This window comes from Pipistrellus kuhlii, unplaced genomic scaffold (genome assembly GCF_014108245.1).
Source record: "Pipistrellus kuhlii isolate mPipKuh1 unplaced genomic scaffold, mPipKuh1.p scaffold_m20_p_8, whole genome shotgun sequence".
Lineage (NCBI taxonomy): Eukaryota > Metazoa > Chordata > Mammalia > Chiroptera > Vespertilionidae > Pipistrellus > Pipistrellus kuhlii.
Window position 1 is genome coordinate 5,577,100 of NW_023425584.1, and position 23,232 is coordinate 5,600,331.

Consider the following 23,232-nt stretch of genomic DNA (forward strand, 5'->3'; position numbering starts at 1 on the left):
GAGAAAAGCCCCCTGTTGTTATTGTTAAAAAAAAAATTAAAAAAAAAAAAAGGTCCACAAACCAGAACTGCATCACTTGCAAAGCCAGACAGCTCATTCCTCCTACCAGATATCGGGAACATTAGCATGCTAACGGACACACTCACAGAGATTGGCAGGCCCTGCGCTGGTACACATGTGTGACTTTTTGGGAAGCCGTGTCCCATGTAGATGAGCCTCCACAATCCGAGTCTTATCGCCCCGGGGCCCAGCCTCGGAGTGCTGCTCAGCCCAAGGCCTCTCCAAACAAGGCTTTATCGCCACCCTCCGCCCGACCTGTGGCACCTGCACACAGCAGAGCAGAATGCATCTGTCGCAGCAGATAAGGAGCATCTCCTGTCTCAGCCCGCAGTCTCTGCTCCCCGCAGATAAAAGGACACGCTTACAGGATTGTTTGCTCTGTCAAGCCCAGACCTTGGCCTCTAGCAGACACTTCAGCACTATCTCCACTAAATCCCCACCCATCCCCTCGCCCCTCTTGTCTCTCCTTTCTGCTTCTCTTCCACTTTTTTTCTTTTTTCTTTTTTAAAATATATTTGTGTTGATTTCAGAGAAGAAGAGAGAGGGAGAGATAGAATCATCAATGAGGAGAGAGAACCATTGATTGGCTGCCTCCTGCACGCCCCACACTGGGGATGGAGCCTGCAACCCGGGCATGTGCCCTGACCGGGAATCGAACAGTGACTTCCAGGTTCATAGGTTGATGCTTAACCACTGAGGTATGCTGGCTGGGCTCCACTTCTGTGTGTTTCTCTCTGTTTACCTCTGAGCACTGTGCACTCTCTGTCTGTGAGGGGCTCTATGTTTGCCTCTGCTTCTCTCTCTCTGTTTTTAGTCTTTCTTTCTCTCTTTTTCCTCAATCCCTCCTATAGCCCTCTGGAGTAAGAAGTTTAAGGGTCAGCCAGTGCGAAGCGTGGCGGTCCATTACAGGCCCAGCAACCACAGCTGACTTCCCCGGTGTCTGGCTCAAGGCCACAGAGACAAGGAGCCAGGAGTCCATGAGCAGCGTCCCTCCTTTCTCCCCTCCATCTCCCCTTCACCTCTCCCCTCCTTCCTTCCCTGATGGCACAGAAAAGCGCTTCAGTCAGCTGTCCCTGGATTCCAGTCTCCATTCTGCCCTGGACTTGCTGAAGGCCTTATTGACAACAGCCAACATTACAGAATGTCACGGTGCCCCAGGCACTGTCCGCAGATACACACTAAATCACTTACCCTCACAACCACACCATGAGATGGGCCCTAGCCCCATTTTACAGGTTGACAAAGCTTAAGCACCATGTCCAAGGGCTCCACCCGCGTAGGGACAGAGCCAGAATTCAACCCTGACCTTCCATCAGCTCATTCCTCTGAGCCTCGGCTTCTCACCTGCACAATGAAGGTGACAGCTCTCTTCCCATGGACGGTGAGGAGACCCGCTCACAGGCCAAGTGCTCAGCAATGCTGGGCTGGTAAATGCCAGCTCTCATCTTGCTGTGGTCAGTTGTGGGTGCAGAAGAATAACTTTGCTATCATCCCCACTGCTAAGACAAGGACACGGACGATGCTCAAGAGGTTACCTGAACCCCATCCAAGTGGAAAAGGTGGGACCAGATCTGGCAGAGAGGAAGAAAGGATCCTCATTCAAAGGGGTGGTGGTTTCCCCAAGGGACAGCGCTGCAAGCTTATCTTTGTGACCCAAGCTAAGCTAATGGAAGTCCATCCCCCAAGCCTTTTCCTTGAAATCCGTGACTCTTGCCTTCAGTCACAGCCACCTGAGAACCCTTAATGAACATCATAATCCCTGTTGCTGGTCAGACTTAATACCCAGATGTGGCTTCCCATGGGGGATTCATTATTATTTACTTATGTATGGACTTTCTCTGTAACTTGTGATTTGTGTGTATGTATTTTTCTGCCTCTCTTCATTCCTCTGAGCCTCAGCTTCTCACCTGCACAATGAAGGTGATAGTTCTATGCCCACGGACACACACATATCACCTGTACTTTCTACAAGAGTGGCCTCTGGAAGGTTGTTTTTTTTCTCCTAAATATATTTTTATTGATTTCAGAGAGAAAAGGAAAGGTAGAAAGAGATAGAAACATCAATGATGAGAAAGAATCAGTGACTGACTGCCTCCTGCAACACCCCCCAATGAGGATTGAGTCCACAGCATAGGCACGTGCCCTTGACCAGAATCAAACCTGGGACTCTTCAGTCTGCAGGCCGATGCTCTATCCACTGAGCCAAATGGGCTAGGGCACCTCTGGAAGTTTTTACCTACACTCACCTCCCATAATAAATAGTTTCAAATAGCTCTGTCTCTAAATTTTGTATTTTTTAAACAGAGAAACATAAAACTGGGCTTTGTCTATATACTGTGTATGAAAGGAGAGAGAGATAGAATCACCAATGAGAGGCCCCTACTGAGGATCAAGCCCACAACCTGGGCATGTGTCCTGACCCAGAATAGAACAGTGACCTCCTGCACTGGGCACAAATGGGCTTTTTCTTAATGACACTGCCCTAGGGAAGGGAGTGTTTGTGAACCCCTGCTGAGATCCCTGAGGCTACCCTGGATCCTGACCTGACCTTTCCTGTGTCTGGTTATTTAACTCTTCCCAATAATCCCCCTATTTATCTATTTATTTGTTTGTTTGTTTGCTTAGTCTGGCCCTGGTTGAGTTCCTTACCTCCCCCTTCTAGTCAGAACTCTACAGAGTGGGATGGACTTCCTGGGTCCTGAACCAAGAGCCCTGGGGAGGAACAGTGAGCACTTAGTCAATGCTCCCATTATACAGATGAAGAAACTGAGGCCAGGGTGGGGGAGTGACTTGGCTTCACTGCCATCTTTGAAATGTCATTTGACTGATGTGGGAAGGAAAAGAGATTTGCAAGCTGTGGGAAACTGAATTTAATTTCTGCCGGAAGCTGTGATTTGGTCCAGGTCGCAGACGGTTCCAGTGGGATAGCTCCAACCAGAACTCGGCATTCTCCTCCTCCTGGCGGAGGGCAGACGACACAGAACTCCCAAGGACAGGACTGGGGCATTGGCCTCAGCAGGAACCCAAGCTGCTCACTATTATTTTATCACAAGTAGGTCCCTGAACACCACACTCTCTCTAGGTCAGGAAGGGAAACGTATTCCACACCAGCCTAAGTTTCACAAAGGATAAAGAACGATTCTGTGCAGAAATGCATTTTACTCTGGCTACATCATAGGCAAAATTGTTGCAGTCTTAACAATCGTGGTGTGTGTGTGTGTGTGTGTGTGTGTGTGTGTGAGAGAGAGAGAGAGAGAGAGACAGAGAGAGAGACAGAGAGAGAGACAGAGAGAGAGACAGAGAGAGAGACAGAGAGAGAGACAGAGAGATTTTTAAGCCTGGGGTTTTTGTGGAAATAAGAATCTGGAGGAAATGATTACCTTTGGTAAGAAGACAGGAAACAAAAGCTATTTAGTGAAAAGGGCTTTGTGGCTTCAGACAAATGATCTCTCTGAATCCTACCTTCCTTATTGAGAAAATGGAAACATAATGCTCAAAGGGTTGTTTTAAGGTGAAAAAAAAAGAAGTGAGAGATGATGCCTTTCGAGTGGTTAATATGGTATCAGGCAGTTGGTACATGTTAAGTAATTATTAGCTATTCTTGTTGTGTTGTTGATTCCTGAGCAGAGAAGTGACCACATTGGCAAATTTTTCTGACCTGAGCATACAGAAATGAAAGGAATATTTTGAGGAGGAAAAAATGACTCAGAAACAAATACATCAGGTCTTTAGATTATATGGGAAAAATAAATGGACGATGGAGGGCCATTCAGCACTGTGGGGCCTCCCCTGAGAAGCTTGAAGTGCAAAGAAATATAATGCCTCATCTTTCTGCAAGGCTTTCCATGTGGCCTCAAAGTCAAGGGCACAGCAGATGCAGCTTCAAGGTCTTTGTGTAGCACCTGGTCTCTGCTATAGCTTGGGGAGGGAGACATTTGTTCAGGCTCCAGAATGCCTAGGAAGATACTACAGACGCCAGCCGATTGTGCCAGGGAGCGGATTACTGAAGGCCTGAAGGCCCTGGCCACCAGAAAAACTGCACCAACCTGCGAGGCACCGCCCCAGGGCACATGAGTCTGACCTCAGCATACCCCTCCCCTCGCAGTGGGCGCTCTGGCTCTCAGGGCTGAGATAAATACAGCTACGCTCAGCTTGCACATGATTCATTAAGGAGACACTGTGCACAGCTGAGTCTACACCAACTGCAAATGGGGCCTCGTGTGGTGTGTACGGTGCTTGACACCACTTCTTCCACGCAGGTACACAAGGCCTCAGCCTGAAATGGAGGTGGCAGCCTCAGGCCAGCCGTTCAGAGAGCAGCATCTACCCAAGGCGTCCTGGGGCTGGACAGGCAGCAGGTAGGCTCGCTTTAGAATCTGGGGGCGGTGTTTCTAGGTCCTGGTCCGTCTCGTTTTCCAGACCTCAGCTCTCCTGGCTCCTCTCCGCCACCTCACAGGCATCCTCCTGGTTTCTTTCCACCTCTCAGAGGCAGTGCAGACATTGCGGTGAGACTGTGCTGTTACCACACCCTGATCTGCCACTTCCTGGTTGGGTGACCTTGGCTAAGTTTCTTAATCATTCTAAGGCTCCGCCTTCTCATTAGAAAAAGGGCAGTAGCCGGATAAGGTGGTCCTACAATCAAATAATGCATGGAGAGCAATTAGCACAGTGCCTAGCACAGTAAAGACTCAAGGAATAGTAGCTATTGTTAAACTGTATTATGTTTTTCTTCCAGACCCATACGTTTCTGCTTGGGAACCCTTAAGGAGACAGAAGTCAGCATCTTCAAAAAGCAACCACTATCCCACTCACTGAGCCTCTTCTGCGTGCCAGGCACTGCCGTGGAGACAGACATAGGACTCAGTCCCTGTCCCCAGAGAACTCATGAGGTAAGCCAGCCGGTGCATCATGTCAGAGCAGCAGGAGGGCAGGAACAGGTCATGAATGAGAGGGCCTCCTTCCTGATTTATACCTTGCCAACAGGGGCACTGACACCACCACCCCTTGCTATGTTAATAGAATGTTCACATTAGTATCGAGCACTTTCTAAGGGTTAAGTCCTCTGTTGCATTGTTCACATGGATTAGCTCATTCGGCAGGTGATAGTATCTACATTTTCTAGATGAGAAAAGGGAAAAAGAGGTTCAAGAGGCAGGAATGAGGGAATAGAAGTGCAGAGGGAGCTAGCTGACACTGACCACCTGTCTGGTGACGCCCCTCTGCCCTGAGCAGCCCCTATCCTGTTCCCCACCTCCTGCCTCCTTCCTCCCAAGCAGCCATGAAAATGCCCCGGGATTAGCCCCAGGCCCCAGCTTTCCTCTGTCTCCCACACCCAGTCACATCTTTGCTTAAATATGCTCTTGGCGAGACACATGCTTAATGCATTTTGCAAGTGCCTGGGAGCAAGACCAGATTAACTGGGAGGTTTTTAAAATGGAATCTCTGTTTTAAGTGTCTCCAAGATCGTCTATGGAACTGAGAGAAATGTCTCAAACAATGATGTCACACCACACCATTTTGTTACTTTGCCCCCAAATATGATGCCAGGCACTGGAGGAACACTGTGGGAGGGAGGCCACTCACTCAGTGGACTTCCTTAGATGAAGGAAATGATTGCCACGTCCACTGAGCCTTCCTATCCCAATGCTTCAGTCTCTATCTTTGCCACTCACTTCCTGTCTTTCCCACTAGGTATAAGCTCCATGCAGGCCGAGAGCAAGACTATCTGCCATGATATCCCATGTCTATCCATAGGCCCAGAACAGGGGGAGGGCAGGTGGGAGGCCATCAACCAAAGATCTTGTATGCATATATGCATAACCCATGGACACAGACAATAAGGGGTGAAGGCCTGAAGGGGGGGGGGGGTAGGCTGGAGGGGATCAATGGGGGGAAACAGAGGACATATGTCATACTTTCAATAATAAAGATTTTCAAAAAAGAGTGAGTTATAAACAAATGTATTAACAAGTGACGACTTATTAAAGAAATGAACCTCAGTGCCTTCAATGTAGCCATATAGAATTATCTGATGAATATAGAACTCACTGCAGTTAAGCTAATTCTAATGGCCCATAAACGAGATCTCAAGGGTAGCATAAACAGTCATCTTCAGCTATGCAGACTTTATTATCATTACCTTTACTGCTAATAATAGCTACTACTTACTAAGCATTTGCTATGCACCAAGGGCTGTGCTAACTGATCAGGTCACCCAACTATTACATGGCAAGTAAGAATCTGAGCCTAACAGTGTCTGACTCTAAAGTCCACTCCTTTAACCACTGGGCAATACAGCCTCCACGGAACAGAGGGAAGTGATAGCTAATTGCCTGGTTGGACAGGGCAGGTGGTGGTAAGAAAGCACTATTTGTCCAGGGGATGATGTTATGAATCTGCCAAAGGAAACTAAATGACTAGCTAGAACCTTTTTCTGTCCAAGATCTAAATTCAAGGTGATTTTGCTGATGTTTCTACCCCAAGCTAATAGTTCACTCTATTAGAGCAGGTGTAAACTAGTGACTTTACAAAAGAACCATGAGGCCATTCATAGCTTCAGAAGAGTCCTTAGTCTGGAGAACTCACAACACTCTTAAGATCAGAACCTACCTACCCCTCTGCTCCTCTTTCTCTCTTCCTCTTCCTCTTCCTCTCTCTCTCTCTCTCTCTCTCTCTCTCTCTCTCTCTCTCTCTCTCCCTCCCTCCCTCCCTCCCTCCCTCCCTCCCTCCCTCCCTCTTTCCCTCCCTCTTTCTCCCTCTCTTTCCCTACCTCCCCACCCCCCAGTCTGGGATGAAGAATAATTACAGCCCAATCAGGGGCTGAGTCTTTCTGAAAAATCATCCTTGCATTTATCGATCCTATGTACCAAAAGGAGCCATTCAGTGCACTCAGCAGACACATCTAAGTCAAAGCATTCTGGCTGGGAAAGAATGAGAGGGCCTTCTTCCTGACTCACCTCTTCCCTGCATGGTCATTGTCACCATCCCCCCCTCCCCCTTCCCCTACCCACAAGGTCCATTCACCTGAAATAAATTGGAAATAATAGATTAAGACAGGGAATTAATGAGCCTGGAATGAGTTGTCCAGCTTAACATGGCCACAGAAATTATTTTTGCATAGGTAATGAAGTCGAAATGTAAAGCACTATTGTGTTAGAAGAAAACAATTAAAAATCATCAAAAGAGACTATGACATGAAAAGCTGGGACAACCGTCAGATAGGGCATGTCAATCATCCATCAGTATTCTTAACTGGCTTCCATTGTCAGAGTCAGATAGGGCATGTCAATCATCCAAGACCAAGCCTGCCCATCTACAGAGTATTTTAATCACCTAGGAAATGTCATTGATATCTCAAGTGATATCAAAAATTAAGTTGTAGAATGGTTACATACATATCACACTCACACACACACACACAAGGAGCCTCGGTGGACGAGAGATGCATGCAGACTTCACGTAATTGACCTCCAGCAGCCAACAGGCCGTTCTCCAACAGCTCCTGATACCAGCCTTTCTTCAATAACAAGATTATTACTACTTGAGCTGTTATTTTTCCAGATCCTGACATTTGAGAAGGGATCGCCCCTTAGGACAAAGAAGTTTCACTAACCAGTCCTCTTTCTGTAAATCAGTCCAAGAAAGAATGATTGGTAGGGAAAAAGACAAACCCACATGTGAAGATCCTCTTTTGAAAAAAAATGTCTAGAATGAACACACAATAAATGAATGCAATCACTAAGAAAAACTGCCTCAGGTGTAAGCTTAAATAGCCTAAATTAAAAATATATATATATTAAAGTTAACAATATGGAAGAAATGAAAGAAAAAGATTCAGTTTACTTTTAAAATAGGGCAACCCTGTGTAATAAATTAATAGGAAGTAGGTGATAAGACAAAAGCCTTGACAAGAACTCTCAGTTATGAATCAAGTGTGATGAGTGCCCAGTGCACCATCCTTCATTGTACCAAGAGATGCTGCAGCCTTTATATAATTTGGCAAGAACTAGGTTGCATAATTCTGCACATAAGTAAATTTTCCCATTAGCATGAAAATCAGTTTGAGGGGTTTTCCCCTCAAGATAATTAGAAATTGAGTGTTCCCAAAACCAAGTTCCTAAGGACAGATACATACACACACACACACACACACACACACACAAACACACACACACATTTCCATGGTTCCAAGACATTGGGGAATAATAAAGATTGCTTCATCTACTTGAAAGAGAAGCTAATATTCAGCAAGGTACTTCCAGCTCTTTTTCTTTAGGCCTGGTGTGGTCTAAGTACCAAGAAGAAATTAGGTTTTGATTGATTCTCTTACCATTTCTTCCTTTAGTATTTTAATCACCTAGGAAATGTCATTGATATCTCAAGTGATATCAAAAATTAAGTTGTAGAATGGTTACATACATATTACACTCACACACACACACACACACACACACACAGAGTAAAACCTATAAATCTACACATTAAGAATTACATTATCTCTTAGGAAAAGGATTGTGTATGTCAATAGTTCCCTTATACACTTTTTTAGTATATGCTGATTTTAAACAAGTAAATTTTACATTTGATTTTTAAAAAGTGAATATTTATGAGGTGAATGTTTCTTGCCCTCCAGCTCCTTTCCTCTTTCTCAACAATCACCCCCTTAATCCCTCCCACACACCTACAAGTCTTTCCAGAATTCTCTCATTCTCACCATGGGAACTTGGGCTGAAGGCAGGGTATCTAGCTCAAGGTCATACAACTGGAGCACATTTTCCTCTACAACTGCAAAAGAGAGATGCTGAATCTTCACCTACCTCCTGGTGCCCTGCACGGACTCCAGCTAGAGAGACAATTGCCTGACAAACATCAAGTTATTATTACTCTAAGCTAGGTGTGTTGAACTCAATCAGAGAAGGGGCCAAAATCTAAAATCCAGCCTAAATCGCGGGCCGAATGGTTTACTGAACAGTCATAAACTGTCATTGTGATGGAAACGCAGCGGAGTGCAGTGATGACAGCGCGGTGCGGGCCACATTGCAAGGCCTGGCGGGACGGATTTGGCCCGCGGGCCTTGTTTTTGACACATGTGCTCTAAGCAGTGGTCATGTCAAGAGCGCCTGAACTTGGTCCTTTCAGTGTGTGTCTTCCTGGGAAGAATAATTTATCCCAGGCTTCCTCCTCTGTTCCACGAAGAGCCTTGGCATTTGGTGTGTGGAGTTAAACATAATTTTTAACATTTTCCTTACTAATCGTGCTAGTTTTAAAAAGACGTGTGAAATAAAATTGCTTTGAAATCTGGGAACACCTGAGTAAGTGTTGAGTTCAAACATAGGCGTGCGTTCCTGGAGACCTCATTTGAGCAGGATGGCTGAGGGCCAGGCCATTTGCCAGCAGAGGGCAGTGGTCTGGATCCCCAGAACTGAATTCTAAACCAGACACCAGCATTAATTAGTGCTGTGACCTTTAGCAGGTCCCCTCATTTTTAAATGGACCACTTTTCCATTGAGGGGACTCTCAGTATTCTTAACTGGCTTCCATTGTCAGAGTCAGATAGGGCATGTCAATCATCCAAGACCAAGCCTGCCCATCTACAGAGTTCCTCAGCAGGTGTATGACCCATAGGCCCCCCAGTGACAGTGTGGAAGAGGTAGAGTAAATCTTCAAGAGCTTGAATAGCATTCAGTCACCAAGCCCCATTAATCCCACCACCAAATGTCATTTCCCTAGCTTTACTGAGATATATGATTGACATGATTGACAGATAACATTGTATAAATGTAAGGTGTACATTATGATGATTTGATACATGTATATATTCTGAAATGATAACAATAGGTTAATTAACACATCCATATAATGCATCTATGTATGTATGTGGTGAGAACATTTAAGATCTACTCTCTTAGCAACTCTCAAGTATATAATACGGTGTTGTGAACTGTAGTCAGCAAAACCATTTACTATACTCCATCTCTATCAGTACCACCTTCAACCACTTACCCATCACCTCTCACCTATAGGGGTCTCTGAACCCACATCCCTTCCTTCACTCTTACCACTTTCAATCCATTTTCTACACACTGGTCAAAGGGATTGTTCTCCAAACACAAGTGGGTGGTCATATCATTTTTCTGTTTGACATCCTTTATTAGCTCCTCACTCCCCTCAGGATGATGTCCAGAAACTATGGCCTGATCTTTGTGAATCTTTAAGGTCTGCCCCTTCCTATACCTCTGGGCAATGTCCTCCTACTTTGTCCCACTGTCGTTAAATTCCAGCCACCTTGGCCTTCCCACAATTTAACTGAGTCAAGCTCCCTACTATGCCATGGGCCACCTTTCAGCTTTATCTTCATTGGCCACACCCTCCTCTTCATCTGCCAAGTCACAGCTCAGGTGGCACTTCCTCCAGGACACCTCCCTGATGCTATGATCAGATTTGATCACCTCCTAACATGCTCCTAGAGCACCTCACAGATCTCCCCTGATTTCAGTTGCACATACGTGACCATCTGCTTAATGACTCCCTTCCCAGCTAAACTAAAAATCCCAGGACACTAGGCCTGAGGCCTTCCCTTTCACTGTCATATTTCCAGTGCCCAGCAGAGTGGCCTAGTGGCTACTCAATAAATATTTGTTGGCTAAACACTCCATTGTTAATGCAAACCAAACCTCCACCCTAGAGAAATATTTAAATTAGATGGAAACTTTCATTACCAACTCGAGGAGTAAGAAGGGGAAGCAAGTCTTAGGGCCCAGCAAGCATGGAGCATGGGATGTGGTAAAGCTGAGTGTAAGGAACAATACATGCTGAGTTAAAGGCCTTTCAGAGGTGGTAGGCTTTAAGGACAATTCTACAAATGTTGACAGACACCCACGTTCAGGAAAAACTGTTTACCGTCTTGAGATTCCCAGGCCTTCAGACAGCCTGTGAATTAGGTGCACATTCCTCCTGTCCCATGGGTGCCTCCCAAGATAGGAGGAAGGGCAAAGTCCCAGGTTCAGAAAAGCAAGTACGCAATGCATCAGCCAACAAAGGCTGAAGTGTGAGCCAGTGCAGGGCCCTTGGCATGCTCTCTGGTGGCTTCTCAGGCTTTAAAGAGGCCACATTCTAAACTGTATAACAATGGGAGGCACCATATTATTACATATGCACTTCACAAGTAAGTCCCTTTACATCTTCCATCCACTCCAATGACTCAATAAGCAGCAAACCTGACAACTGAGAAACACACTATTTCCTATTAAGGAAAGAAATTCTGCTTTGGGGATCTCAAAGTACACCCAGCTGTCCTGATTCGGCTCAGATTCTGACAGTTCCGTTAATGTGGTGAGTTTCACCCTCTGGCAAGCTGGATGGACCCTTTACTGTCCTGCATGTTCCTATTTGGTTACCAGAAATTTACAAACCCATTTCCTAAGCCTATACATTTATTCAGGTAATGGACCTCCCACCTAAGTCAACCTCTGAGGAACTGTCAGCACCAGTGTTTGACAGAAATAGCCCTCTCTGTGAGGAGGCAAGGACTCTGACAGCACACTGGCCCCCAGACTCCACACAAGGCATTAACAAGGGAAGGAAAACATCTCCTGCTTCCACCTGAAAGAGCGAATATCCGAGTCCTCCATGGCTCTTTCCTTAACTATCTATAGCACAGCCAGTCCTGCTCTGCAAAATTAAGCCGTTTAAAGGGACAATGGAAGCAGACAAGATGAATGTCTTACACTTTGCTGTGAGCAGAGTCTGAGACTGGTGCCAAATCGGAATGAGTTTTGTAGGCCTCTGAAGGATCCGCAGGGGAAGCCAATCCAGGATTGCACCAGGCAAAGGACAAGCCACAATGGACCCAATTCACATGCAGATGATGGTATATCTATTGCACCTGATCTCTCAGCTCCCAGGTGGCCTCCTGACTTGATATCAGGAAAGATCCTCATCTCTGGGGAAGGGCTGGCTAATTCGCCGATGTCCTCCTAATTGCAGAACACCTTGCTCTGGCCAGTCTTCAGTCCCCATGACCTCACAGCAGCAGTTATATCGCTGCTGAGCCCTCTCCTGGATACACAGCCTTTCCTGGCTCCTGGAGCCCAAGCCTCCCTGGGACTCTCTCCTCATCTATCCCTTCAACATGCTCATCACCTGTGTTTCATCCTGAGTTTTAGAGTTTTGCTCACCTGATGCTGTAGCTTCAGGTATCTCTTGGGATCAATTTGTGACAAACTGTACCTGCATCTTAACTCTCCTACACTGCAAAGCTGTATCTAATTGTCTGCTATACATCTCATCTGGCTGTGCCAAGAAGTACCTCAAACTTAACAGCCCCACACTGGTGCTGGTGAGCAGTGTCTGATCACATAGCCACAGGCCAGCCTCATATCGGCCATCTCCTGCAATTCACTTCCACATTCCATTAAGATGGGCAATCCTACCCTCTATCAACCCTCTCCTTCTTTATCTTCTTCCCAGCCCCGCTGTGACCAACTCAGTTCACGTCTCTTGTCTAGATTCTGGCAACTGCTTCGTTATTGATCTGCCTGCCCTCCATCCCTGGACGACACAACATTAGTTCTGCAGTCATCCTTCTAAAACATGCATGCAATCGTGTTAATCTGCTTTGGATCCCCAAAACAGGGGTTTCCAAACTGCTCCTATGACAAAACAACTTGAAGCACGATTCTCAATAGATGCTTATTTATTTATAAATTATATCCACAAACTATTCTAAATTGTAAGTCAAATGTCTATATAGTTCAATTTCTTCATCTTGGACAAAATAAAGAAATTTTAATATTTTTACCTAATCCCAAAGGAGTAATTGGTACACCAAACTGCAGCTCTCGAGCTACATGTGGCTTACGAGCCGCAGTTTGCCTCTCTGTTGACTAATGAGTTTGCCTATCACTGTACTAGCCTATTCAAACATCATAGTTCAGCCTGGCCTACTATGTAGGTGCTCAGAACACGTGCATTAGCCTACAGCTGGGCAAAGTCATTGGGCACAATGACCACTAGGCAGAGCATTGTTTGTTTACCCTTGTGAATGTGGCGCAGACTGGGAGCTGCCCAGCAACACCAGAGAGTATCACTAGCCCAGGTAAGGATCTACATTCTAAATTCAAAGTAGGGTTTCTACAGAAACTCTATCACTTTTGCACCATTGTCAAGTTCAAACATTGTAAGTCAAAGCATCGTAAGTAGGAGACTGTTCCTACTTGGTTCTCTTTTCTCCCATGGGCAGGCTTCTAAAATGCCTTTTAATGTCTAGTTTAAAACATCATCTCCTCTGAGAATTACCAAGCCTCCTGAGGTTTACCACTCACACCTCTTTGCAAACCTCCATTGTCATATAGCGATGATCATAGCTTTTCCAGGGAGCTAGGATTTGATTGCTGGTCTGCGAGTCTGTCCTTCCCACTAGATTGTTGCCACTTGAGGAAGTCTGACATTAATTTAGAGTTCCCAGCACTTAAAGTCCCTAGCACAAAATAAGTGCCCAATAAAAGTTTATCAACATTTCCACATGCAAAGGGGAAAGAGGACTGCTTAGAAATGCATGCGTGTGCACATTTCATGTTATAATAACGGCGGCTTAACGAAATCCAATGCCTTTTCCTGTGTTTATAAGAAACGGGCTGTTCGCTCCCCCTCTGCACTGTAGCAACTCGTGAAGCAGATAATAAATTAAAGGGAAGTGACTGTTTGACAATATCCTTTGATGACAGTTTACTCTTCCATCCTGATCCGATGCCAAATTAATGTTATCATGAAATAATTCCATTAGCTGCAATTGTGCAGTTCACTGAGCCATCACTGTCAACGCGAAGTGAAACTGTATTCAAAGCCCAGAACAGAGGCTTCCATTGGAATAAATGGAATTAACATGCAAACGAATTATTTGCAGGAGACACGGGAATAGCGATGAAGCCAGCATCCCGGCCCAGGCCTGGCACAAACAAATGATCCCATTTTAATATTTAGACATACATGCACAATGAAAACAAATCATACTGGCAAGTGCCTTCGCGTTCAATTCGTTTTTGTGTAAAAACGAGGCTTATGCGTTCTTCCACCTGCAGGCGACACTGAGCACCCATGAGCTTTATTCAGACAATCTTGCCTCCTAACATATTCATGACCTGGAGGATACACTAGCATGTGATATTTACATAAGAAAAGAAAAAAAAAAAAAAACGGAACTGGTGGCTGGGTGAGGCGGAGGCTGGGAATGGGCGGAATAAAGCAAGAGGCAAAATCAAAAGGCTAAAGGGGGCCTCCCAGAGCATCCTGGTGCTGAAGGCAATTAGAAAAAGAGCGAGGATGCCTGGCCCTGGCAAGGGAGCCAGACGGGCTGCGCACTACAGGCCTGAGCCCTGTGGGGCCTGTGCTAAGGGCGCTGCAGCCCCAGCGCAGGCAGACCAGGGCCTGCCTTCAGGCTCCCAGATGAAGGCCGGGAGCGGGACCAGGCCTGAAGACACTGCTGGGCCCATTGGGACAAACTGTTAAAAACCGAGGCTGTCCCGCCAAAAGTGGGACGTCTGGTCACCTTACCCGGTGGGAGGCTGAGTGCATTTCTCTTTTTCTGACCAGTGACCTTTTTCCCAGGAGTGTGAGCTCACCTGGGCTGGCCCTTTGGCAGTTCTTCTTTACTCCTCTCTCTGGAGGGTATAAGGATAAAGTCACGGTTGCCTGGACAGGTTCGCCCTGTTGGTAAGGACGCCTTTCCTGAAACTCCTCCAAATCATCACTTTCTTTATTGAAACCCTCTGTGCTTGGAGATGATCACACCTGAGCCGGAGCAGCCTGTGCCTGTCAGCAGCCCTGCTGGCGTCCAGGAAGCCCACACTCCCTGGCAGTGTGGCTCTCTCTCTCGGGACAGCCCCTCCCCAGGCCAACCACACTTCGCATAGGCTTGGCCCGGAAAGGGTTCGGTTCTTAAGATGGCTTCATCAGACGAGGTGGGATATGGAGCTTGGCTCTGCTGATGCTTAGCTGTGTGACCTCTGAGCTTGAATCTCATCCCCCGTTTCCCTGTCTATGAAAGGGAACAGGTGCTGTCCCGTTTCACGTGGCCTGAATGCCAGCCACGTGCCAGGCGCTGTTCCCAGTGCGTGGGAGACAGTGGGAAACAAAGCTGACACTCCAGCAGGGAGAGAGCAGAAACAAAAGCATAACTAATTGTATAGAGCATGCTCTCCTGTGACTGGTTTTGTGGGGAGGAGAAATAAGACAGAGAGCAAGGGAGGCAGGGCAACAGAAGTGCTGGGCAGGGCTTGCATTGTAAATAGGGTTCTGAGGAAACAGGAGAGCAAAGGCCAGGGCTTGAGGGAGCAGGTATCTGGGGAAGGGTGCAAAGCCAGGAGTCTGAGCCACAGCAGGGAAGGCCTGTGTGGCTGGCAGGAAGGGAGTGGGGAGTAGGAGGAGATGAAGTCAGGACATGAGATTCTCCATGGGACTTTTGTGAAGACTGATGGAGACAATGAGTGAAATGAGCTTGGCAATAATAATAATCGTGGGCACCTGCTGTTTGATAGGCACTGTGCTAAGTGCTTGCTACATTAGCTCATTAGTCTGCACAACAGCCCTGCAAGGGTTTTTACATGCCTCTTTTACATATGAGAAAACTGAGCTCTGGGCAGACGAAATAATTTGCCCAAGGTCATAAATGCTAGTAAACTGAGGTGCTAGAATTCAAATGTAGAATTCAAACCCAGGTAGCTGAGCTCTGGAGATTGTGCCTTTAAGCACTGAGCTTATTGCCTCTCATAGCAAAGGGGTGGGATGAGGGTGGAGAAGGCCTCTGGGGATGACAGAGCAGCCCAGGAGGCTGGGATTATGGAGAAGGAGGAGGGCACTAAAACTGCATAAGCAGGTCTGCAACAGAGCAGAAGGCATCATGCAAAGGACAGCAGAGCAAGCAGGGAACAGAGAGCTAGGTGGCTTGGGCCACAGGGATACACACACACACACACACACACACACACACACACACGTGGAAGCAGCTGACATAAGCAGAGCACACCCAATGTGCCAGCAACAGATCAAGGTGAGCTCATGGGGCCATAAAAGGCCCTACATTGTGGACCTCAAAAAGCACAGACACCTGGTAAAGGTATCCCCTCCCCTTAAAAAATAAACAGCGAGAAATGTTTAGGATAGCGTGATCGGTAGGCCAAATCTGGAGAATGAATCAAGAAACAGACCTCCCCCTTACTAATTTAAATCTGAGACAGAAACCAGCACCCTGCTGTCTCTCTCTCCTAAGTGAAGACATTTATTATGCCTGTGGAATAAGCACCAGATAATACATGGAGAACTTTTGTACATGAATCTCATTTCATCATCAAAACATTCAGAGCCCGTTGGTCCCCATTTATGGATGAGGAAACTGAGGCTCAGAGAGGCTGGTTCCCTCACTTTGTAAGCCAGGCACTTTACAGGGATAGAAATGTGATTCCTCCAAGGCCTGTCCAATGTGAACACTGACCGTCACTGAGCCAACTGTACAACACTAACCATCACCCCACACTGCCTCCTGTCCCATAGGCCACGGCACTACTGTCTCGTTGCTACTTCCCAGCAGCATGAAGAGAGCTAGCCAGTGCCCATCATGCGGATCAGGGACACACAGGCTGCTATGGACTCCGAGTGATTCCACGGCTCAGAAACTCTGGGGATCAGCTCAGCTGGCAGCCTGAGCTTTAGGATAAAAGGCACTGCAAGGAGTTTTGTAAAGAAGCTCAATGCTTAGCAGATAATCATTTCAGCTCTTTCTGAGTGTTCCTCGCTCTGCGCCGTATCGCCCAGGGGCTCAGTCATTCCAGAACAGCTTAGTAGATATTGGTCCTATTTATGGCCACCCAACATCTTGGGCACACACTCCTATAATTTAGGAATTTCCCATATTTGCAAGCTGGCCTCCCTTTGGCAGAAGCTCAAATGGCTCTGCCAGCCTCCTTTGCAGCTACGGCACAAGTATGTGCCCCGAGACACCTGTCCTGGATGGGACTCAGGAGCTAGTGACACAAGAAGAGTGGCTAGGAAAATCGCTTTCTTTGGCTGTGATAGAAATCAATATTCCCAAAAAGTTCCCATTCTTGTCACCATCTTCTCTTCCTTCCTTACCCAACTGCACCCTGGAAACAGACCCAGGAACACCCCCAGCCCTTGCATGTTCATGTGCAGTGTGTGCAAAGACAAATGGCCAGGGAACAGCTGATGGGAGCTGGACCCACTGCAGTTATGCACACGAGGAAAGAGGACAAAGGAATGGCAGGAAACAAACACAATACCAGACACAATAAGCCCCCCCAAGCGATCATTTTGATGTTTTTCCACCAGCTGGCTAATCAATCACAATGTGTTGAACCTTCTCTTTTCCAGCCTCCTAAATGAAATGCTCTCTGAATATAGGGAAAATCCCCCCACCACTTCCCAATGTCCCCAAGGATCCACTGGAGGGCAAACTACTGCTGAAGATTCAAAAATGAACAAGACACAGGGAATCTACCTTCCCTCAGCATGAGGTCCTAGACCCTCTCTGCAGATCTGCCCACATATATGTTAATGAAAACAGATCCAAAAATTATGCCTTGGTTACCTTAGAGACATCTCTTTTCACCAAATTCCTTCTCTTAGCCCCCAAAATGGATTTCATCTAGGAGACAGTTCAGAATGTCAATGGTGTTTTTTATGCTATGCTGGGGATACAGTAAGGACTAACAGATCACCCACTCCTGAAGAAGACAAAAGTCACTTCAGTTCCAGCAGCACTGATCTTACTCATAGTGAAGAGCTAGGGGCTCTGTAAGATGACACAACTTGAAGCAGAAAAGAAAGCAAAGGTAGAAATGCTTATGGAGGGAAGAGACAAAAATTAAGAGGGAGAAGACGGAGGGAGGAAGGAGGGAAAGAAGGACAATAAAACTAACAAACTAAAAGGAAAAAATGGACAGAAGATATGATAAATGGAAAGAAGGACAATAAAACTAACAAACTAAAAGGAAAAAATGGACAGAAGATATGATAAATGGAAAGAAGAATATGATAAATGGAAAGAATATGATAAATGGAAAGAATACACATCTGAAGATCTTATCTGCAAGATGAAATAAGATATTCTTGCCTGTTCGTCTAGAAGTACAATATTTGAATCTTTGAACTCCTCCAAGTAACTCAAACCCTTGAAAGACCCACAGTTTCTATTTGGATTTCAAATATTTTACAAGTCTCCTTCCAACTTGCAAGAACACCCCTAAGGTTTTAATTAATGTGTAGCCTCTGCCTTGATTCACTGACAAGCCAGAGGAATTGAAACAGATATTCCATTTTTAGCATAACCTAAATGACATATGTTTTGTGACATGCTGCAAAACACTCATCTCTTTCTATTTACCAACTGAAATCTCAACAAATGTTTTGAGAATCCCAAACAATTACCCATCTTAGATGCCTCTTCAAGTATGATGCTATCATGGCACATTCATCATCATGATTAAAATGATGATTATAGACTTCTGCTTTCTTTTGTCTAACTAAACAAGTGCACACCAGAAGTGGCTGACCAACCCATGGCTCCAGAGCACATGTGACCACCACTACACAATCTGCATATTCATTCCCCTGATCACATGGTTTAAGACCTTAGCACATGACCCATCACAGTTCTTGGCATAGGATTTTGCTAAAACAACAAGGAACCTAGAATTGCTTAAGCCAATACAACATGAACTAATGCAAATAGTTTCAACTTTGGAAAACTTGCCTTAGAAGGCAACCAGACAAAGGAAAGCAGAGCCAAAACCCCGAGAGATAGAGACTACCCCAATGACATTAAGCATCTGGATCCAGCCATGCCTGAGGCTGGAATTTTCAATAATATAAAATATAATGAAGTTCTATTTTTCCTTTAGTCAGTTTGAGTTGAGTATTTTTCATTTGTACTGTTAAGACTCTGGACAATACAATCCCCATATGTTTTTCTCTTATATGCCATCACGTACAACCTACCTGATCATACACATAACCAGTCCCCAACCTAACTTTGTCTTAATAGCCAAAGAACAAAAAATTGTACTTTTTCATGTTGCATTTGAATGCCTCTATCCCTGAAGCCCATTATAAAGGCAGCTAACCTCTGTGACACTGACCATCAAACATCATATCTTTTAAGGACTCTAAAATGTTAGCTTACTTTTTGGCCACTAGGATCTCAAAGACAGGCAGGTCAACTGCAAATACCAGCTTATCTGTCATGTACAACCTCTAAGAGCCAAATACGTACCAAATTCTGTGAGTTCTATTCTCTCCACCTCATAGAATACATGGAGAGTTTTCATCATATCTCAAGTCACACAAAGAACAGATGTAACGCTGAAGGGCCTCAAGTCACCAATTGTGTTCACTGGATGGAGCATGACTCTACATCATGCTATGATTTCTTTTATCCCCAAATAAACTTACAAGGAACCATTATTACCTAGTCCTAACTCTCTAAGTTGGGTTTTTGAGTTGTACTGGTACTTGATGGAAGGCTAGTGATCATTTTGTAAGAAATTTTCTCCCATGGCACAATGCTGTATCCCAGAGGAATTGCAAAGCCTATCAATCACTCTCACATGGCAAGTACTCACTGAGAAAATAATGTCCTCGACCGAACAATGAACTTGAAGACGTATTCCAAAGCTTTGAGGGTTCTGAGGATCGGCTCACATTGCTCCCCTCTGCTGGAGGTATCCAAGTAAGTCTTCAGCACCGTCATCAGTTTCCTGAGTAAGGGATTATATTTTCAAAATATGTTGCTTCCCCACCCACGGCATGGTAATTCCTTTGCTCAGTAAATTATAAGGCTTTCAATCAAAGGTTAAAGCTAGTGGTACAGTCAAGCTTACTCATTTACAACCATAAAAATAACTCTGCTTTAAAAGAACATTTAATACAGAGAGGGAATAATTATTTCCTGCCTGTAAAAAGCCAGCAAAGGAAAAAGAAAAAAAAAAACTAGTGAGGAAGGAAAGTCTTTTGACTAGAAAAACTAGTCACAATTAGAATATGATTGGGAATAATGGGGGTGATAATGTCTTTTTCAGCTTTTTCTTCCTGCTGAAATGTTCTTGTTATACCACGGAACTCCCTTGTTTGGGAACTTTCCATGTTTCTTCATTTCCGGCAAGGCAGACTTCAAACTACATGATCTCCTTCCAAGGCCCCTTCACAAACTGGCTTCCACCCCCCTCCAAGCATCATCTCCCTCTGTGACCCTCAGTTGTCTATACCCAAACTATAGCGATTTACCGAGCATGTGCCTTTCTTCTTTGTTGCCTTTGAATCCCAATGTTTATTGCAAGGGGCTGCTGATAGGTCATGGAAGGAAGGGAGGGAGGGAAGGAAGACTTTCAGGTACTACTGCCACCGTATTCACCTCAACCTATGGGTTTGATTTTTTTTTTTTAATCCAAATAACCAAGGCACAGATTGAATTTTCTAAAAAAAAAAAAAAAAAAAAAAAAAAAAAAAAAAAAAAAAAAAAAAAAAAAAAAAAAAAAAAAAAAAAAGGGAGAACTCACACAGGCTAGTGATAAAAGGAAAATACTCAAGTTCCTTGTGCCTTTGACATCCTGGCAGGGCAAGCAGGAGGCACAGAGTCACTTACTTGTAAGCCAAGGTAGCACTGAAATGCTGTTGAATGTAAGCCTCCAGAACGGTGTTGAAATGCTGGAATTTCCGGTCAGCAATGAGTCCAATTATGTAGATCTAAGGAAAAGACAAAGAATCCGTGTTTTCAGAAAAGACCTAGGGCAGGAAGCCATAGTCACATGGCATAACCGAACCCCTAGCAAAAAATTTTACCCAGGAATTAGCTCACTAATATATCTTTAATCCTTTTCATTCAGGTGGTATCTCTCCTAAAAGTGCTTCATTCAGTGTGCTGCAGAGCATTATAACATACAAAGGTTTCTTGGTCAGATAAATTTGAGAAATCTCAGGTTGTCATCCTTAGAGTGCCTTCTTTATTGCAGGACTTAGCAGAGTCGTTAATATATCTATGTGCATCATGACTCTCCAAGAGGGTCATGCAATGTTCAGCACTTCTCTAAGTGGTTGAAAAAAAGATCTTTTTGTCAGAGAGCATCTTTCCTTAGGGCTAGCTTTCCAGACCCTCTTGGGAAGCACCAAGTCACAGTTGTCTCCAAGCAACCTCTTTATAAATATAAATGTCACTGACATAGGGGGTTAACACATTAACACTCTGCTGGTCACTGATGCCCCCTAATTCAAATGTTTCTTATGTTTATTTATGTTGACATGACACTGAAGAACATAAATTAGGACAGTGAGAGAAGGAAGAGACCATTTGGAAAGATGGAAAGGAAAAAGATCTGGATGGCATACCACTGTGAAAGGTTCTGGGCAGAAAGAGAGAGCATAGTGCCTCTGGTGAGTTGTAGACTATGAAGGAGAATGGAAAGGAGACAGGATACACAGTGGGTCCTTCACAACCTGACCAGAGACCAGCTCCCGGCAATCATGGAAAGCCAACTCGATTATTCATGGTATCCAGCTTCACGTACTTTCACGCTGTGCCACTCTGACCTCAATATTTAAGATTCCCTTCACTCACTCTGCCCAGGCACTCAGGTGAACTCCAAGCTAACGAAAGGGAACAGCAGCTCACGCATTGGTCTGGTTGTCTAACGTGACAATTCCTCCAAAAGGGTCATGAAAAGGACCATGAGTTCTCAGGGTTTTCTCAGTGAGACACACCTTGATGTCTATGTCACACACCCATCCCCTCTCTTACCAAAGCATCAAAGACGAGGATGTCATACTCGTCACTCTGAGAATGCTCCATCATGATGTTGAAGAGGGCATCCAGAGTATCCTGGAGAAACTGGACAAAATAATGGAGAGCCCATTAGGAAAGAGTGTAGGTGACCCAGAAATCCACTTCTCCAGGTAGCCCACAGAGACCGAGAGCACACATCCACCATGCACCATGGCCAAGGGGTCCAAGTTCACATAAACTAGGACTTGGAGCACCCCACCTGTCCACCAACAGCAGCACAGTGGATGAATAAAGGGTGGCATTTTCACACTGCAGAAATAAATAAACTCACAGTGATAAAAGTGGGCCAACTACTTACTTCGACACGCAGCAATGAGGAGACCTCTCCTGAGCATTGTGTGCAGTGAGATAAGTCAGACACAAAGTCCAACACAAACATGCACATTCTGTATTACATTATTTTTACGAAATTCAAGAATAAACAAAAGCCCATCAATGGTGACAGTAGTCATCTTAGTAGTTTGTTGATTGAGAAGGGTATGAGGAAGCCCACGGCAATGCTAAAATATTCTGTATCTTCATCTAGGTAGTGGGTATATGGGCATGCACATATATAATAATGCAGGGAGGGGCAAACGTAGGTTTACAGTTCTTTGTATGGAAGATAATACACTAATTGATAAATAATAATACAAGAATAAACTCTGTGTTTTGCATACTCACAACTGTAAACTTATTTTGCCCCACCCTGTATGTTGAATTGCACTTTTAGAATAAGTGCTCTGTACATATATTATTGGTTATACATCATACTTCAATAAAATAAAAATAAAAACTTTAAAAAATAATGCAAAAAGGAGACAATGGAATTCACTCCCAGATGTCTTCTCTGAGCTGCTCAAAAGTGACAGATGCTATGAAAGGCTGTTTGGGGGACCTCTCTGCCATTGCTCAACCAGATAGGCAGGTCAATACCACCCATGTAAAGCACTGATCTGAACATTCGACCATTTTTCTGTGTGTATGGGCAATTAACTAAAATGTGTTACCCCTTCCTCCTAGGAGGTGGGTCAATATTTCCTAGAGTCCTCAAAACACAGAGCGACTGTACAAAGTTGCTGAATCTCGGAGCTTCTAGTTGCACCAGGTTCCTGGTGGAAACAAGATCATCCCCATGGGACCTACGGGAAACACTCGCCCCAAGTCATGGTGCCGGAGAGGAGGGTGGCTTTCATTAGACCTGAATTCAGACGCTGTATTCTCCACCACCAGGTGGACATGACAATACATCTGGCATTTGCATTTTTTCTGCGGTTTCACTTAAAATGTGAGCCCCGGTGTCCTTCCTGTTCTCATGTTTAAAGCATAACGCCCTCCAAGCTGCAGAA

The 23,232-nt window shown here is 45.1% G+C and overlaps 1 protein-coding gene across 3 annotated transcripts in view; it reads right to left on the minus strand.

The window, feature by feature from the left end:
* The window catches only part of DOCK2 (dedicator of cytokinesis 2), a 355,728-nt gene that overhangs the window by 272,019 nt on the left and 60,477 nt on the right, over positions 1 to 23,232 (minus strand). For all 3 annotated transcript variants that reach the window (XM_036423739.2, XM_036423738.2, XM_036423737.2), the window contains 3 exons: positions 21,860 to 21,949; positions 20,711 to 20,811; positions 19,692 to 19,826 (listed from right to left, as the gene is read on the minus strand). In XM_036423739.2, coding sequence (XP_036279632.1) covers positions 19,692 to 19,826; positions 20,711 to 20,811; positions 21,860 to 21,949 — 326 coding nt within the window. The remainder of the gene's footprint in view (positions 1 to 19,691; positions 19,827 to 20,710; positions 20,812 to 21,859; positions 21,950 to 23,232) is intronic.